The 18,980-nt window shown below is 45.1% G+C and overlaps 2 protein-coding genes across 2 annotated transcripts; both read left to right on the top strand.

Moving 5' to 3' along the window:
* Positions 1 to 2,223: 2,223 nt before the first annotated feature.
* On the top strand, positions 2,224 to 10,360 carry ankrd6a (ankyrin repeat domain 6a). Its single transcript, XM_056590620.1, has 13 exons — positions 2,224 to 2,394; positions 3,028 to 3,126; positions 3,740 to 3,842; positions 4,132 to 4,226; positions 4,691 to 4,789; positions 4,996 to 5,073; positions 5,666 to 5,770; positions 6,116 to 6,298; positions 7,604 to 7,762; positions 8,073 to 8,225; positions 8,999 to 9,284; positions 9,374 to 9,735; positions 10,181 to 10,360. The coding sequence occupies exons 1-13, from the start codon at positions 2,224 to 2,226 to the stop codon at positions 10,358 to 10,360; spliced, it is 2,073 nt and encodes a 690-aa protein (XP_056446595.1).
* A 6,114-nt stretch (positions 10,361 to 16,474) lies between these two features.
* Positions 16,475 to 18,926, top strand: gja10a (gap junction protein alpha 10 a). The gene is made up of 2 exons (XM_056590619.1): positions 16,475 to 17,956; positions 18,821 to 18,926. Exons 1-2 carry the CDS (start codon positions 16,475 to 16,477, stop codon positions 18,857 to 18,859), a joined length of 1,521 nt encoding a protein of 506 aa, XP_056446594.1. The 3' UTR covers positions 18,860 to 18,926.
* Positions 18,927 to 18,980: the final 54 nt, after the last annotated feature.

The raw sequence follows: 18,980 nt of genomic DNA, 5'->3' as shown, positions 1-18,980 counted from the left end.
AACTTGTCTCAACACAACTCAACTCTGCACATTCAATGCTCAAATGGTCCATATTTCCATCCACTCCAAGTCTGTGCACCGCTGGAATCAGCGCTTATGTTGTGCAATTGTGACATAAAATCAACTACTAGAAGCTGATAGTTGACATTCAACAACAACATTTTGATTCAAATGTACTGGCATCTGGGTAGAGGTCAGTATCTAAATTAAAAAAGAGCACTAAACAGTCTACCTAATGGAAGCAAGAAGTTCTAGATTCTCTTAGCTCCAGTGATAGAACCCAGAGTAAAAATAACTAATTTAATCTTAACACTATTTCAGAGGGATTTTCCCCAAGCAACATATGGGATGTTGCTTGGGGAAATCCCTCTGAAATAGTGTTAAGATAAATCATAAACATCCTCTCTTTCTATCGCTCTATTAACCTTCTTCTCAGGTTCCTACCCGCAAATTCCAGTACATGTAATACCTGAACTGTGATCCCAAGGTGAGCATACTGTAGGGCAGCTGTTGCTCCCAACATTCTTCTCCAATCCTGGATGCAGACAGCCTGGTTCTTAGTGGACTGATTGTGACACAATGAGAGAGAGAGAGAGAGAGAGAGAGAGAGAGAGAGAGAGAGAGAGAGAGAGAGAGAGAGAGAGAGAGAGAGAGAGAGAGAGAGAGAGAGAATCATCTAGTAGTGGACTGATTGTGACACAATGAGAGAGAGAGAGAGAGAGAGAGAGAGAGAGAGAGAGAGAAAGAGAGAGAGAGAGAGAGAGAGAGAGAGAGAGAGATTAACAACTCAGAATCATCTAGTACCAGATGAAAATCTAAGAGGATGTAAGAGGTTAGCTTGCAATCATCTGTGTCTATTACTGCTATTTTTTTTTTACCTTATCTAAAATAATTTCAGAAAGCAACTCTACTGAAGTGTCCACCAAAGACTCCACTTCTGAGCATTCGGGAGCAGAGGGCATCCCTTCCATGAAGGTAGGACAAATCTGATTAATGGGCATGTGATGAATTAGATCAATGCATAAAGCTGGATTTACAGTTCTGCATAGAACATGTATAAGAGAACTTCCACATAGCCTCATTCAGAATGCAGAGCAACCTGGGTTTATACATAATGGTAACATTTACCCAGTAGGCTATAGTGTGTCTCAACCAAAATCGTCATGAATCAACGAGCAAATCAAGAAATAGAATCACAAGGTTGAGTCTACTCCATTGAAAATTAAAATATGTAAAAAAAAAAAAAAAAGATACATCCATGTGAAAAAGATGTTGCAAAACAATCAAATTGTGTAGAGTGGTGGCAGCATCGCAATCAACTGAAGATAGTCTCTTGTTCTCTGCTGGTTGCCTCCTTTTATCTCTCGTGTCTGGCTGTCTACAACAATGCAAAATCCTGTTTCTATTCAAAGCTCGACCAATCAGAGATGAACTTGGTGCAAACCTTCACAGAGCAGGGGGGAAAAAGGGACATTTGTGTTCAGTTAACATTCTCAACACAAATGGAAACATGGACACAACTAAGATCAAACCTGCAATCAGTTCAAAAACACCCCCTCCTACTCTAACCCTATCAACTTATTGAAATGATGCTCTGTACCCAGAAGTCAGAGTTTTCACACTGAATGAGACACAGTGACTATCTTCGCTCAGAATTGTAACTGCACATCTCAGTTTGCAAGTCTGTCGGCATGCATAGTGGTTTGTTTACACGTAATCTAAACTTGTGGATTTGTTTGCTTGGGTGAACAAAAAGAGTTAACAACCTAGCCAGAGTAGTTTGTGTTTGCTTACCTGTGTTGAACAAAGGCAAGACACAGCTTTGGAAGCTACTATCCACTAGCTATGGACAATGGATGTCAATGGCTCGCCAAATGCCCGATTTCTATTTCAACTTGCCTACACCGCAAGAGGGGGTGAGTTGAACAAAAATCATGTCACAGATAATGACAGCAATTTAGTTGGGGTCTGAGCAAACCGGCCACAAACATCTGAGCAAACCCTTAACATGAAAATCAGCCTAAATTGAATAGAATTCCAAGTTTCGATCCACACATGGCTCCAGCAGTAAGGATAATATAATTGTCTGTTTTATACTCCAATATCAATTCCCCTTCTGATACATGTGCATGAACCCCTAAGCGTGTGAGGGCACAACATCTGGATGCATGCCCTGCACACACACACACACCTCTGCTTGCCGCTTCTTTGTGCCTGGTGATGATGGTAGTGATGAGCGAGCCGGCGTCAAAGCACGTCCCCCAGCATCAGACCCGGCCCCCCTGCCCGGCCCAGGGCCACCGGACGGCACTGCACAGGGCAGCCGCCGCGGGCAACAGCGACGCCATGGCTGCCCTGGTCCAGGGAGGCTGCGCCCTGAACCTACAGGAACGGGTGAGTTCTATCGGAGCCATGTATCGTGGTGGTGAGTGAGAGCCGACACCTGGTTCTGGGTATCAGTATCAGCCTATCTTTGGTATCAGTACTGTCGTGCATCTTTTATCTAAGTCCTAGCGGTGACTGCACCAGAGGTTTGTATGTTTGAGTATTGGAAATGTGCAACCAGTATTCAGATAAAGAATCTTTGCGGTAGTGAATCTTAGTATTTGATTTTTATTTTTTTTGCATGAGCCCTTGTGGACTAAGAAAATAAGGATGCATGTTTATTGCACTAAGAAGGGAGCATGGCAGGGAAAAAGACAAAAAACTGTCCGGATACAATTTATGAAATATAATATAATTTAATCAATGACAATTAAAGGGAGATATAGTATACAAGCATGCACCGGGACTGGGGATGTGTGGTGCGGTTATAGGGGAAACTCACATCATTACGCCAGAACAACACATTGTGCAGCCAAATACACTAGTATACAAATATCAGTATAATTAAGATTCAGCCTATTTAGAAGTAGACTCTAGCTTGTGTGTGTGTGTGTGTGTGTGTGCATGTGAGTGTGTGTGTGTGTGTGTATATAATGCTGAGTTACATTAATGTAGTATGGAAACTTTGTGTTTGTATTATAGGATGGCAACACAGCCCTCCACGAGGTGTCCTGGCACGGCTTCTACCAGTGTGTCAAACTACTGGTCAAGGCAGGAGCAGATGTTAACGTCAAAAATAAGGTTAGAGACAGCCGAGATGTCATGTAGTACGGAGAAAACCTGAGTGATGAAAGCATAGAGGATGGTGGATGGAACACTTCATGTAATGCAGTAGCTAAACCTTTTAAGTGATCCAACCGGATCATCCAGCAAGATGACCTTATTGAGAACCACACATTACATTCCCCCAACGTTGACAAATAGGCAGTCTCCTTGATATTGTATCGGAATGCTCCTGGGCTTGTCGTTTCCGTTCTTCAATGTGTACTAAAACGAAATTGGCCACACGTGAAGCAAAACGTATTCATCCGATAAATTAGATTTGTCTGCTTGAGATGCCTAGAAATCAGGCGTACACATTTGAATTTCCGAGTAACAATGCGTAACACAAAGTCGTAATTATGGTGGTCTTGGTCTAAAATCGTGAATGTATTTTGCCTAGAACGTTCACATTTTACGTTTTATATGAGAGGAGACGATCATCGATGAGGTGCTTCAGTGATAAGGATGAAGGACCCACACTGTGTTCTGATTGAAACCGTTTTTCAACATGTATTTAATATCGGAGGATGTCGTACTGGGATGAGTGTTGACATTTGACTGAAGGTAAATGATGTTCCTTCCCTTCTTGCAGGCCGGCAACACGGCTCTACATCTTGCGTGTCAGAACGCACACGCTCAGAGTGCACGCGTCTTGCTGCTCGGAGGTTCAGCGGCTGACGCCAAGAACAAGGCGAGTTACCAACACACACACACACACACACACACACACACACACACACACACACACACACACACACACACACACACACACACACTCGGCAGAAGATAAGTAATTTTGCCAAATTATATTGACCTCAGATGTTTAAGTGAAGCCTGGCTCATTTCCTCAAGGATCCATCAGTCTTTTATACCCACCTGTTCTCCCTGTGTGTAGCATGGTATCAGTCTGTTGCCTCACAGGAGAAGCGGTGCCTCTAACCTACAATGAGATAAAGAGGACTCTGTATGGTGGTTTTCAGATAGGGGACACCTGCCTGCATGTATCCTCTCGTTACGACAACGTCAAGGTGCTGAAGCTTCTGCTGAGCACACTGTGCTCTGTGACGGAGCAGAACCAGGTACTGTGTGTATTCCTCCTAGAATGACAACGCACAACTGACATTGTGCGATGTCAATGCTCCTTGATGCTATGTCGATATTAATCAATTTGACGAGGGGTTTGTTTCCATCAGCGTTTACGTTGGCCTGGCCAGGCTTATGTCTTGGCATGCACTTGAATTGATTAATTCAGTCGGCATCCTAAGTGTTCTTGTAAACGCACGCACACACACATGCACTCAAATGCACAATCGCATGCGCTCAAAAACATGCACGCACGCACACACACACACAGGGCAGAGCAAAATACATGATGTGCACTCCACCGATCTCAATGAGGTCAGTATTACGAGTCCAAATAAGTCCAGACTATTTATTCGATTCAGGGAGCGCCCTTTAAGTACCAGATACGTCCATGCACTTCCTCAGCAGTCCTTAACCAAAGGCCCTCATTCCGCTGACCCTGGTTGTGATGACCCCCCAGGAGGGGGACACGGCCCTGCACACGGCCGCAGCGCTCAACCACAAGAGGAGCATCCAGCTGCTGCTGGAGGCTGGAGGAGACGGGAACGTCCGGAACAACGTGGGTCTCTCACCTCATCCACTGCACGCATTCAAACACTAACTTGTCTTTCACCCTCTTGTCTCGTCTAAGTCAATTGTTAGGATCTCTCTTCTCTGTTTCTTGTCAAATTTGCATGTAGCGGGTTTAAAGAGCAAGTTGTTTGGCTGAATACTGAAGCGTTTAGTTTGACGGGCTCCCCCCATCCCTCCCCACTCTCTCTCCAGGCAGGCAGGACGGCTCTGGACAGAGCGAAGGAAAACAACAGCACAGAGGCAGCGTTGGTCCTCGCCCGGGCTCCCCAGGTGGGTCCATCTCTACGCTGAGCGGGAGGTTGTTTCAGAACCACACGCTCTTCTGCCCGACCGCTGTACATCTCTCACATCATACAACCGCCGCTTCAAGGCAACCAATGGCACAATGAACACTGCACTGTTGGTTCCACAAACAAACGAGTCGATGAGTTGAGCGAGTTGAGCCAACTAAACAATGATGACATTTTCTAGTTCACATTGGTAAATTAACTTTATTCCAAGATGGCGCTAGCACGGTTGCAGTCTTGCATGCTGACTGTACATATATATATATATATATATATACTGTACATATATTCTAGATTTATTTAAACATCTTTCTCTTATTTTGTTCTTAAGTGCACTGTACCATAATATTTTTATCTTCTGATACCATTTTAATTTTCATTATTTACACTGTTAAGGAGAGCTTGGGCTACCAAAATCTCATTGAGAATGACGTTGTGCATTTGAAGAAATAAAATGACTTGAATTTGAACTTTATCAGTATTTGTAAATAACATGGACCAAAACACATGTGTTTAACAATAAAAAAATAAAATAAAAATGGCTAACCAGACTCTAATTATCTTTTGCTTTCCAGGTGCATCGCTTCATGCGAGGAAGAACGATAAGGAAGCAGAGAGAGAGAGTGAGGGCCGAGCGTAGGACCCAGTCCGTCAATAGTGTCGACACACTGGCTAAAAGGGTGTGTACTTTGTTAAGGAGGAGTCAAATACTCCGCCTCTACCACAGAGCTTTTCTTGTCAAGTTAGCATGTTGTCCTATTGGACGTATTATTTTATTCAAATGGGGTTTCCACCAATCCATTGATACATTATCATAAAAATTGAGCTGTTGGCTTGTTTTGTCTTATAACTTAGAAAATACATGCATTCTTCCATACATCAATGAAAATATTCTCATTCAGAGATAATGTTATGAGCTAGAAAGACTAAAAATATTAGGCTACTACAGGGCAGGGAAGAGGAGCCAGAAAAAAAAGAGGCTACTTCATTCCACCACTGTGTCTTGTTACATCTACTCTGAACAGGAGAGCGCCTCGTCCGCCGAAGACAACGAGCTAGACTCTGTGCCGAGGGCTACCAGACTGAGGGCCACCCGACCGAGGGCCACCCGACCGACGGTCTTCGCGACTGGCTACCATTGTCATCCCCACCGTCGCCGCAAGATGGCCGCCCTCACCGCCGGAGGACCGCACGGCCGAGGGAGTGGGGTAGAGTTGCACGGAGATCTATATCAGATCTTTTCGGATACGAAAAGAGGCTTAAATACCCTAAAAATAGCCCCATCCTTCATCAGGACCACACCTGAAAATGACCAGCAATGTAATGTCATACATCAGTAATTCAATTCAGGTCAAGTTTATTTTGTATAGTCCACTTCATAAACAAAAAGGCAACTGAATGTGTATGTGAAGATGAAAACAAAATAAAATGTACATATATATACATATATGCATGAATGGAAGTGCAAAACTGTAGCTATAAGCATTAGATATAAAGATATAAAATTAAGTGAATATCTACATGTGCAGACAAATATACATTTGTAAAACTATAAAAGGGCATAGCGATAAAAACATGAAACAGGAATTAGCAGAAAACTGTCGTAATCCGAAATAGTGCCTTGAAGTCAATTCTGTGTCATACAGGAGGCCAGTGTAGAGATTTTAGTATGGGGGCAATATGATTCGTTCTTCTTGTTTTTGTTAGAATTCTGGCTGATACATTTTGTAAGAATTGAAGCTTCTTAATAGCTTTTTAGATTTTTTGCCTTAAAATTCCTCAGTTTAGCTATATTTCTAAGGTGATAAAATGCTGATTTAGTGGTTGATTTTATGTGGCAGTTAAAATGTAGATCACTGTCAATATAGACAGACAAGATCTTCACTACTTGTTTTACCTCGAGTCCCTTAGAATCCAGAATAGCAGTGCAGTGTTTCCCCCAGCACAGTATGGTTAAGGCGGCCGCCGTAGCAACAATAGGGCCCTGCCTTGAATACCAATGTATAAAAAAATACATATATATAAAAAAAAATATATATTTTTTTTAAAATATATTTCTTTGAATTATTATGCATTAAAAAAGTACAAAACTCCCATAGGGAAGGAAAACATACTTCCATCAAGTACCAAAAATAAAGGTAAATAATGCATCGGTGATACGGTTCAAAACAGTGCCACCTTGACTAAGACATTTTATGGGGGAAACACTGCAGTGACTTTGTGTCTTTCTTCCTTTTGACCAAATACGATCACTTCAGTTTTATCTTGGTTCAGCTGAAGGAAATACCGGGACATCCAGTTATTAATTTGTTCTATACAGTTGCAAAGGGAGTCAAGGGGGCTGTAGTCATTTGATGACAGAGCTAGGTACATTTGGGTGTCATCAGCATTGCTATGGTAGGAGATTGAGTTATTTTTTATGATTTGACCAAGTATGTAAAGGTTGAATAACAGTGGTCCCAAGATGGAGTAAAAGCAAACAAAGTGAAAGTAGTAGCATGTGTCATTCCCAGGCCTTGAATGAAGATCATGCAGGGAGTGGAGAGGGAGTCCCTTCAGAGACCCAAAGGAGGAAAGGACTTCTCCCGTCCGGCAACTGCAGGGAACCTCCGAAGACCAGGGCCTATCAGCTATACACACTCTTCCGAGACAGACACGGCACGGTACGACAGGTCGGTGTCTCAGTGTCACGTCTAAGCTATCAAGATGAACCCAGGAATCTTTGAATTGTTTATGTAACAGACTTTGACCAGCATCTCAACGCGGCTCCATATTGCCTTGACGCTTCTTAATTAAAACATTAGAACGACCAGAGATGAAAATATACCGACAAATATGGCGGCGGAGGATAAAATATGTTTTAAAACCTATGTGAAAGATAAATAACACACAATAAGAAGGTGTTATAAACGTATATGCCATCAACTGTCCATCTACGGTTGGGTTTGCGTGGTGGGCTGGGGTGGTGGTGGGATGTGCCAGGCTCCTGCCAGAGGGAGCCACTGTAGGGCCCGCTTCAGGAAGCTGGGGGGCCAGATCCGAGCCACCCAGGAGGAGATGAAGTGGCACATCGTGAGCTTGCAGGACCAGTTCAATGTCCAGCTGGGAAGGCTGCACCGCAGGAACCTACGTCAGGTAAACTGACTTCATCAGGCAGTGTTTCCATAAAGCAGGGGAGAGTCTCAAGATTTCCAACCACATATCATCTACTTCTAACCTACATTGAATTGCATTTGTGTAGCCCTTTTCAGGGCACTCTAAGTGCTTAACATTGTGCTTAACAAAGTGCTTAACATCTATTACCAGTGTGTAGCACCCAGCTCGTTGATGCAGGGCAGCCATTATGCACCAGCAATAGCACTGGAGAGGTGAGAAAAGATACTATCCAATCATAGACCAGGGGATGATTAGGCGGCCATGTTGGTGCTAGAGCCAGGTTGGAAATTGAACCAATACTGGGGCTAGCACCCCTACCTACACTTTGACCTGTGCCATGGGATCCTTAGTGACCACAGGAAGTCAGATCTTTGATTTAACTTCTCGTCCAAAATAAAGGATTAAGGTTTCTTAAATGCAGCCCACCATTGCTTAACTGAGATGCAGCATGCTATACCTTGATCTATTGATGTATTCTTTCAGATCAAAGTGTTGGACATGGTGAATCAGGAGAGAGCGGCCACAGAGAGAGAAGCCATGCTCTACAGGATAGACCAGCATGCCGAACAGGCCAGAGAAGAAGCCATAAGGAGCCAGGTACGGGAGTGGCACACTTCACTTAGCTGCCAGTTGACGAAATTAAACCACTCATAGTTATCTCTTGGCTTGGCCTGCCTCGATCTCATATAGCAGTATAATAAAACCAGCTTCTTAATACGTTGTGTGGTGGGTGATGTTTTCCCCCTCACAAGCAGGCAGCGATGAGCCGGGACCTCAAGCGGTGGTGCATGTCCCGGATGAGGGACATGGATCTCCCGTCCAGCCCCGAGCCTTACGCTCTGCTCCAGTCACCCTCTGTGGAGGTCTCTGTGGCAGAGTCTGACCTGCTGGAGTCGACCCTCCCTCTGCTGGATGTGGTGCCTGGAGACGACAGCAGCAGCAACAGCTCCTCCCTGGCCACCTACGTCAGCGGTCTCCCCAGTCTTCCCTCCTCCTCCACCCTGGCCAATGACGACCACAACCACCAGACACCAGAGGGCAAGAACTTTGAGATCAACGTGGAGTGGTCCCAGGCTGGGTTTTTATCCAAAACTATAGACCTGACATAATGACAACTCTATTTTCAGGCCTGCCAGTGAGCTCTGCTGACTCCTGCTGGCGGCTTCCGGGAGTGACGCTCCGGGGTTCGGTGGTTCCTCCGGCCGTCGTAGGCTTGGGGAGGGCCAGGGGCAGATCCACCAGTGGCAGTAGCAGCAGTAGCTTGTTTGCTGTCCCAGCCAAGCCCGGAAAGGCCGAGATACTGGCGACCCGGGGCCAGCGGTTAGGACACAGGAGCTACGGCTGGGCCTGCAAGAGACGGCTTAGTGAACCCGTGCTGGCCCGTGGGCGGGCTACCGCTGGCACAAGCACTGACAACGACGCTATGCTGGGGGTCTGTACCGACCGGCAAACGTTAATCCAGGAAAGGAACCATCGGCAAGCTGTTGAAGTGAGTTTATGAGGGTTGGGGGGGGAGGGAATCCTGAAAAGATGGACCAACTTGATGTTGTGTTCTAGGATTTTTGAAGTTTGAACATGTCTGAAGCAGTACCCTCTGATATTAGTAAATGGCCAAGCTGGATGGTTAACCTTTAAAAAATGAGGACAACGAGTTTTAACTAAAAGACAGTCTGCTGAAGGCAACGTTTGAGTGCAACTGGACTGGATGTATACCCTGGAAGTAGATTCAAAGGTCACTGCCTACTCAATGAAACAGATTCAAAAGTTCAGGGCCTAACTAGTTATAGTAGGAAAATCGGCTGTGATTAATGACGCCACCTCCTGAGCTGATTTCCCGTGGTTGGAAGTGTTTGCCATTTAAAAAGGCCCCCTCATTGTATCTATATTGTAGGAAACAAATGTTGGACACCCTAACCTTCGTCCCCCTTTGCCAGGTGACTCAGCGGTTCTTCGAGGCGGTGTCGGCCCAGCTGGAGCGCTGGTACGAGAGCAAGGTGCAGGAGGCCAAGCGACAGGCAGAGCTGAGGGCACAGCAGGACATGAGGCGGCTCCTGCAGCGAATCACCGCCCTGGAAGAGGAGATCCAGCGGCTGACAGCCAATGACAAGGCCTAGAGCGCTCTGGGGCCACCGCCCACTCCACCAGTTCCCTCCCCCGAAACCCATTGACTGCCACACCAATGATTGGCATGTTGTCATCCACAAAAACAAAGGAGAGAGTTAAAGTCAGAAACACAGAGGGAGAATGTTGTTCTTGCTCTTCCTCTCTGCCCATAACCAATGCTCAGTGTTTCTTTGTTTCCTGACTCTTGTTCCCGATCCTCTGGTATACTTTGTATGATGTGACATGTTATGAAAGGTCACCAGAGCAATGACTCGTGAGTGGACCATGGATCCATGAAGTTCTATAATGCACTAATGATTTAGTGTCAGTCGCATCACATGCCTACCATCCCATCATGGAGTGTGTGTGTGTGTGTGAGTGAGTGAGTGAGTGAGTGAGTGAGTGAGTGAGTGAGTGAGTGAGTGAGTGAGTGAGTGAGTGAGTGAGTGAGTGAGTGAGTGAGTGAGTGAGTGTGAGTGAGTGAGTGAGTGAGTGAGTGAGTGAGGAGAGTGAGTGAGAGAGAGAGAGAGAGAGAGAGAGAGAGAGAGAGAGAGAGAGAGTGAGAGAGAGAGAGAGAGAGAGAGAGAGAGAGAGAGAGAGAGAGAGAGAGAGAGAGAGAGAGAGAGAGAGGAGAGAGAGAGGAGAGGAGAGAGAGAGAGAGAGAGAGAGAGAGAGAGAGAGAGAGAGAGAGAGAGAGAGAGAGAGAGTCATATTCTGCTTGTTATGTTGCTTATGTTTATTTAAACAAGCGGGTTGTCGCAATTTTTTGATGTTTTTTAATGGCCACATATTACAGTTTTTTTCAATTGCTTGAACACGTTTTGCAAAATTTGGCTCATTGTGTCAAAACTCAACACACAAGCAAATAAGACAACAACACTGGGAAATAAACCATTCACATCTATGTCAAATTGAAACTCGGCTATCGAAACCTAACAATTCTTTGTAAAAATGGCACTCTGATGTCAAAATGAAACACACTTGCATCATATGAATACACTTTCAGATCAGCAGCAACACACTGGTCTACTTTATATAAAACACTGCTGTCTTTCATGTTCACTTTTTATTCAGTTCCACAGAGGGCACGTTTTCACCACAACCAAAATAAATACTAAATACTGTACATTGCAGGAATGTACATTACAGTGCAGTAAATACAGTTTGAGCAAAAATAAATAAATAAGCCCTATTGTACTGTGAACACAGAAAAACATGGCAATTGTGCATGGTGGGCTTATGGACCCTGCCGTCTGTTGGGGTCTGGCCATAGGATCTCATCAACATCACAAGCAATATTATCTTCCGCTAAGCATCGGGGAAAATATTGCCTTGTGTGCCGAATCCATCCAAGCATTGACCCTATGTTGATGTCTCCGCAGGCCTGTTCCATTGCCTGCAGAAGAGGCATGCAAGCATGAGGTTGGCGGTCATATACGCACCATCTCCAAGCCGAAAATAACACTTACCTGTACATATTCACGTCGAAGTCCTTGACCCTGACACTGTTTCTCTCAAATGGGACCCTGTACAATTGCTTCATGGTAATTTGGTGCTTTACCAAGATGCGTCTGATAGTGGAAATGCTCACTCGCTCTATGTTATTGAATACATCTCTATCTGCAAGTATTTGTTGCTGTAGCTGGTTGAGACGGATTGCATTGTTTGCTCGGACCAGGTCCACAATGGCAAGTTTCTGCTGTTGGGTGAACAGGCGTTGGCGTCCGCCCCCAGAAGGTCTTCTAGTCATTCTATAGAAAAAAGCAACCACGAAATGTTACTGTATTGGTTTGCTTCTTTTTACAGTAGTACTGTATATAATGTACTTTACTGTCTATACCATAGAAAGTACTGAAACATCTCAATGTAAGTAATCACAAAACTACCACTTTCGTTCAAAAAGGAGCATTAGCCACCCTGCAATACAGTACATGTGATATGGTACAGTACTGCAAATACTCTAGATACAGTCTGAGTAGAGTAGAAAGTAGAGAGTTGAAGACATACCTGTCTTCCAGTCGGAATGTCCTTATTATGGATGACACTGTGAAACGGCTTAGATTAGGGTGGACTCTCTGCCCAGCTTCCCTCATAGGCAGGCCATGGTTTACAGTATGACATGGTCCACCAAAGTTGCTCTTATGTCATCGGAGATAATGCTCCGTGCACGGCCTCTTCCACCACGTCCTCCTCTATGTCTCTGTCCTCCTCTTCCTCCTCTACCTCTGCCTCTTGCTCTTGCTGCATCCATGCTTGCAAGTTCTCAAAATGGCTTAACTGAGGCCTTTTTGCAGCTGGCTGATTGGTGTTCAGTTTTGGAAGAAAGTGTTTTAAGGTGTGTAAGAAAGTATTCTCAATTAACCAATGTGTTTAGGATTTTGAATAGATGTGTTTTCCCAATTGTACAATGAGACGTCATTTTTGAATTAAGTGTCTTATGTATGAAATACTGTGTAGTGTGCAGGAGCAAGTGTGTTGCAGAAAGGAGCAAGTGTGTTGCACCATTGCAACTAAAGTGCAAAGCAGCGCTTTTGTTTAAGGAATGGTTACATGTGTTTAAGGTATAGAAACAAAAACTTCAAGTTGTGTTGCTTTGGTCTAAGCATGTGTCTATAGTGTTCAAGCAATTGAAAAAAACTGTAAGTAAGTAAATGTACAACCACCATCTACCGTTGGGAAAGTCCTTGAACTCTTTCATGAAAATAGAAAAAGAAAATGATCTGGACTATCAACGTCGAATTTAATTGATGTTCATTATAACTTTTATCGACCTTACTTTTCTTACCCACACACACACACACGTTGTCTTGTGTCCAAGCAAACGATGAGACACGCATGGCTCATAACAAATGAGGACATGTTGTGCTGACCAACAGAAATCCCTTCTACCACCCGGCCTCAGACCACAGCAGGGCGAAGGACAACCCCCCCCCCCACCGAAGACAACAAACAGCATCATCATGTGGCGTCCGTGCTTAGGGTATTGTGTGCATGACGGGCAGGCCTACCGTCAACAAACAGACCGCCCGGGCTGTCAGCCGGGGCGGTCTTGATGCGGAGCACTTGATGAACCAGCCGTTGCGTAACCCTGATGATCCCGCGGTGACATCGGAACGGTCGGCTTCCATCGCAGCAGCGAGCGGCGGCGGCGGCCGCTGAAGGGAAAATCTGAATCAATGCAACATCGACTCTGTCAGCGAGCAATGGAAACCTAATTAAGGCGCCCGCAGGCCACGTGGCTGGTCATTTAATGCAGCGGAGCGCGAACCTCAGCGACTCGTGTCCACACACCACCACACACCAACGACTACAGGCTGAACCTCATGACTCTAATCCATACACCAACGACTACAGGCTGAACCTCAGCGACTCTAATCCACACACCACCACACGCCAACGACTACAGGCTGCAGTGCTGCTCGGTATAAATTATTTTGGTCTATGCTTCATTTTGGTTGAATGAGTTTGCAGTTAGGTTAGACAGTACAAACATGGCCTCTGCCATTTCCCCCCAAGCCAAGCCAAGACTGACCAAAGGTTTACCTGGGTAAATTAAACCTGTAGGCATGGCTTATTTACCATTCCGCCCTATTCCAATAAAAACGGAATTCTTACCTGGGTTCGAGAGACGCCTAATGAACCACATCCAGAGGTCAAGCTCGTTGACCTTGTGTCTCTGTTTAAATAAACCACGTGTTGAACATTAACCACTCTCCGAGTCATGCCTAGCCTGAAACGACCATACCACAAAGGGTCTAATTAGCTTTTGATAATGATGCACAGCTTTCTCTGATCTACGCTGAGGGGTGGAACGAAGAGTGGAGCAAAACACATGTAGTAACTCTACAAAAACAGTTGTGGGGTGGGGGTGATATGATGTTCTTACCTACGGTAACTCCTGAATAGGAGTTAATCATGTTCAAATAATGTGTGGCCTGTGTGGTGTTATGAATCATATTGTTGATATGCACAACATCTACTCGGTAAAGGTAATATTGTGCCACATTTGAGTATGGTTCTGCGTATCATCACCACAGGACAATAGATCGTGTTCCCGAGGTGTCATCGCAGGACAAACGCAGGCCAGGGGTCACTGCGTGTCCAAAGCGGTATAGGATCTATCTCTTTTTTTTTCAGATGAGATTTTACGCAATGTAATTGGGGGATCGGTGTGAGGTCAGGGTGGATGATTACAGCTAGAAAACGATTGAATAACAGCGCATCAAAGGGCACAGAGGCTACTACAGACCGATTCCAAAATACAAACAGATTCAATACTCGCACACAACGCAAAACAACGTAGACGCACAAGACAAAGATCAACACCCATGGCAATCGAACAATATCAATATATCACGTTGTAGACACAGTGCATGTTAGTCAGCCAAGCTATAACAGTATCCAACATCACTGCCCGAAATCATGACAAAATAGAAACAACTGAGGGAATAACTTTAACATCGTGATGCATTTGATTTGATTTTTTAATGTATTTTTAACAAATTATGGATATAAAAATGTTTCCGCCCCACAATGACACCTCTGGGAAAAGGGTCTATTGAGCCAAAGTTGAGCATATAATATATATTTTGGCATATATATTACACTATATGTTGCTTGTATAAGACCTCCTATTATACAAGCAACCTAATCAGGTCAGGACACATTTCTGGTAGGATAGTATTCATGTTATGAACATAGAACAAACATTTTCTAAATGTTTTGCTGCTTTGTGGAAATTAGCCAAATAATGGACGGATTTATCATTAATTAATGGTAGGAGAAGGCCCTTAATATGTGAAATTTATAGTGTAGAAAATCTGCAGAATTTTAGGTATTATGCAGTAATCTCACCAACCTGGAATAAAAGAAGAACAGAAAAAACAGAAGAACAACATTGCAAATGCATGTATCTACGTTTTACCCCCGTCCTGACATCCACAGTGCAATTAAGATCCGCCCCAAATTCTCGGAATGCCCAAGCCTGGGCATAACACCAACAAACAATCCAGTAGCTCTTTACATTTTTTTAATGCTACCATGCATAGACTAATTGCTACGTAAATCCTGAATTCACCCCTCCAATTAGAAAGGTCACATCTACAAAGTAAATTGGTGACAAAGGCAGCCGTTATGAGCGCCAAAACAATGAGCACATTTTCACTCTCCCCGCCAACAAGGGTGATATCGACGGTGATTGGTGGGTGTTAGAGGCCAGCACTGGCATTGCTGGTGCGGATGGAATATGGGGAGGGGGGTCGTGGGGGGAGGGGGGGGGGGATATGGACTCATCCAGGGGTGGGTGGGATTGGGGCTTACCAATTGCCTGGCAAGATGTGCCATGGGCCATTGTCCCGTCGAGAGGCAATCAATTGTCACATCCTGTAAACCCTACATGCAATGACAGGGGGGCACACTAGCAGAGTCTGCACGGCCATACTGCACACAAAACAGAGAATGAGAGGATAGGGGGAGAGTCAGAGAGAAAATAAGGAATGGGATTTGTTTTTGGGACGAGTGCAAGGCGACTTCAACCTATGAAGTTCTCCATGGGGTAATCAGGTTGGGCTATTTCCTCCGATGGAATACCTTCGCAATGGTCAACATGGCCAACTACAACAAGAAACGGAGTGACAACCCATATCATTGAGAATGTAAGTGTTGTGTCTTTTTCCCCCGCGAGCTGGTGCATTGGCTTTTTGACTTCAATGTTAGAGTTTAATGTTGGTCATGTACACTCCCAGCCTTCCAATATATGACATCCCTGTTTGGCCACCATCACCACCATTGATAATGTAAAAAAGAATAACTAATATAGTAACATTTGTATTGGAATGCTCTTAAGTCTTCTTAAAAAAATTAAGCATTCCTTATTTTATCATATTGGAAACTTTTCTAAATAATATGGGTGATATATACAACTTCATTAGCCAATACTGTTAAAAACAATAGTTGTAAGTGTAACCCCTAGGAACATTTCTAAATGAATAAACGACCCCTTTTCAAGTGATATTTTTAATTTGATGACCGTGTTAAAAAGAACACCATATTGTACGAAGGAATTGTGATAAATACGTGTGACACATATTTGTCTCTCCAGCCCAAGGGCATGTGGCAGTGAGACCATGGGTGACTGGAACCTGCTGGGCAGCATCCTAGAGGAGGTCCATGTCCATTCCACCATCGTGGGCAAGATCTGGCTTACCATCCTCTTCATCTTCCGCATGTTGGTGCTGGGGGTGGCTGCCGAAGATGTGTGGGAGGACGAGCAGACAGAGTTTGTGTGTAACACTGACCAGCCGGGCTGCAAGGCTGTGTGCTACGACCGTGCCTTCCCCATCTCCCTCGTTCGCTTCTGGGTGCTGCAGGTCATCTTCGTGTCGGCACCCTCTCTGGTCTACATGGGCCATGCCCTCTACCGCATCCGCTTCCTGGACAAGGAGCGCCACCGGCGACGTGCCCAGCTGCGCGACGAGCTGGGCGAGCCGGAGGTGGCCCTGGAAGAGCACCGGCGCCTGGAGAGGGCGCTGCGTCGGCTGGAGGAGCAGCGCCGGGTGAAGAAGGTGCCCCTCAGAGGCTCCTTGCTGAGGACCTACATCATCCATATCCTCACACGCTCCGTGGTGGAGGTGTGCTTCATCCTGGGCCAGTATGTCCTCTATGGCCTGCGCCTGGAGCCTCTCTACAAGTGCGAGCGGCTGCCGTGCCCCAACAGCGTGGACTGTTACATCTCCCGGCCCACCGAGAAGACCATCTTCATGGCCTTCATGTTCGTCATCGCCGCCGTCTCGCTTTTCCTCAACCTTCTGGAAATATCCCACCTGGGAGTGAGGAAAATCAGGCAGACGATATACGGAGATAAGTACTCCGAAGAGGACAGCTTGATTTACAAGCCCAAGAAGAAGCGCACCTTGCAGCACCTTTGTCTTATGCGCCACTTGTCGCCTCATAACGGACCGTCAACTCAAACCTTATTTAAGGGGATTCCTGAGGGAGGGACGAACACAGTTCATCAGAACATGGGGCTCAGAGCTAACCAGCAGACAACGACAACAACAACAATCAGACATAACAGCCTGGCTCCTCTTGGACACTATCAGACAAACTGCATCGCACCTGGATCAATGGTACCACAGAACCAATACCAGACCGGGCAGGAGGGGGCCACTCAAGGCCTCCAAACCCATGAAGGCCCAGAGACAAACTCCAGGGCCTTGATGGACCAACACCCTCTGGTCTGGCCTGCGGTTCCTTGTAATGTAGAAGGCTGGCCAAAGGAGCAGACTCAATACCCTGAGGAGCTCCTTCGACCCATGGAGCCTCCTCGAGTGCTCCAGACTCAGGGGTACAACATGGCCCACAGGCCCAGCCTCGCAGCCAGGGACATGGAGGAGGATGTGGAGAGAAAGTACTCGATAGGCAGTGACCTCTTTCATCTGAACCACAGGAAGACCAGCTTCATGGCAAAGCCTCCGTCCGAGAGCATGTCCACCATCAGCGGCTCAAGCAGCCCCTCGATCCATTCGTCGGAGGAGTCTGACGAGCTGGGCTCTCTGCAGGGGGACATGCCTATGATGCCCCCTGCTGGAGGGCGCAGGATGTCCATGGTGAGTGAGAAGCCACCACACGTCGGCTTCATGTCTAATATTAACATGAATGAATTCCCAATATGAAGTAGGAGGGCAATGTTTGACGCGTTGTATTTGTGTATTTGTATCTTTCTTGATGCACATTTTTAGGATTAGTTTTTGATTTCAAATACTGCTTTTTGCTTCGAGCATCAATTATGCCTTTTATGATAACACTTGATTTAGAGACTCAGACATAGAGGGCAAGTTATCCCATCCAGTAATCCCAGGTATAAATGGGATACAAATGCCACAGTGCAGCGGAAAGCAACAATTATCTCTCAATAGCAGAGATAGAGAGGCAGAAGGTATGGACATGGCTTGAAAGCTGACCTGAAAATGTCCCTACTTCTTAGAATATGTGACCAACGAAAGAAAATGTGATACAAGTATTTTTTTTAACATTATTTGATATTTGATCCATTAAAGCTATGGTAGACAATTTATTTTGGAAGCATTTTTTGTCTGAATTTTGTTGAATTCCCTTAAATTTTTGGACTGGAATCATCAATCAATAGCTCTGATCGAAAAAAGAAAAGGGTATTTGTGGCTGTCATCATTCACTTAAGTCAGTCTGAAGAGAGTGATTGGATTGCCTTCCTGTCTGTGCACCTACCTACCCACCGAGCTGCCTGTGCTGCACATGCCTGGAGTCTTCAGAAAGCATTAAAAGACCTATTGCTAAAGCTAGCAAGCTAGACTGTTTTTGAGGGAGTGGCTTATCTAGCTTACTCTGGTTGGTTTCTCCCAATTGCCTACTCTACTTTTAGAACTTTTTTTGTCTTCAATATTCCATATATTCTATCGTCCACCAATAATGTTAAATTCCCTGTCTTTCAACAGAGTGTGTTCCTGGATATCTCCTCAATCATGAAAAAGTGAAGAGAAGAAGACAACGTAGCTCCAACACAAGTCACCATAACGACTATATGGTGTTATGGGATGGTGTTCGTAGTTGTGTACGGTATGAGAAAGCAAAAAGGATATATCAAAGATTCATCCA

The sequence above is a fragment of the Gadus chalcogrammus genome, chromosome 5 (genome assembly GCF_026213295.1).
Source record: "Gadus chalcogrammus isolate NIFS_2021 chromosome 5, NIFS_Gcha_1.0, whole genome shotgun sequence".
NCBI lineage: Eukaryota > Metazoa > Chordata > Actinopteri > Gadiformes > Gadidae > Gadus > Gadus chalcogrammus.
Note: the sequence above shows the minus strand (reverse complement) of the source record. Positions and strands in the feature narration are given on the sequence as shown.

Coding starts and splice junctions, on each gene's coding strand:
- ankrd6a (XM_056590620.1), top strand. CDS start 2,224: ATGGTAGTGATGAGCGAGCCGGCGTCAAAGCACGTCCCCCAGCATCAG. Junction 2,395..3,027: donor CCCTGAACCTACAGGAACGG/GTGAGTTCTATC, acceptor TTTGTATTATAG/GATGGCAACACAGCCCTCCA. Junction 4,227..4,690: donor CTGTGACGGAGCAGAACCAG/GTACTGTGTGTA, acceptor ATGACCCCCCAG/GAGGGGGACACGGCCCTGCA.
- gja10a (XM_056590619.1), top strand. CDS start 16,475: ATGGGTGACTGGAACCTGCTGGGCAGCATCCTAGAGGAGGTCCATGTC. Junction 17,957..18,820: donor GAGGGCGCAGGATGTCCATG/GTGAGTGAGAAG, acceptor GTCTTTCAACAG/AGTGTGTTCCTGGATATCTC.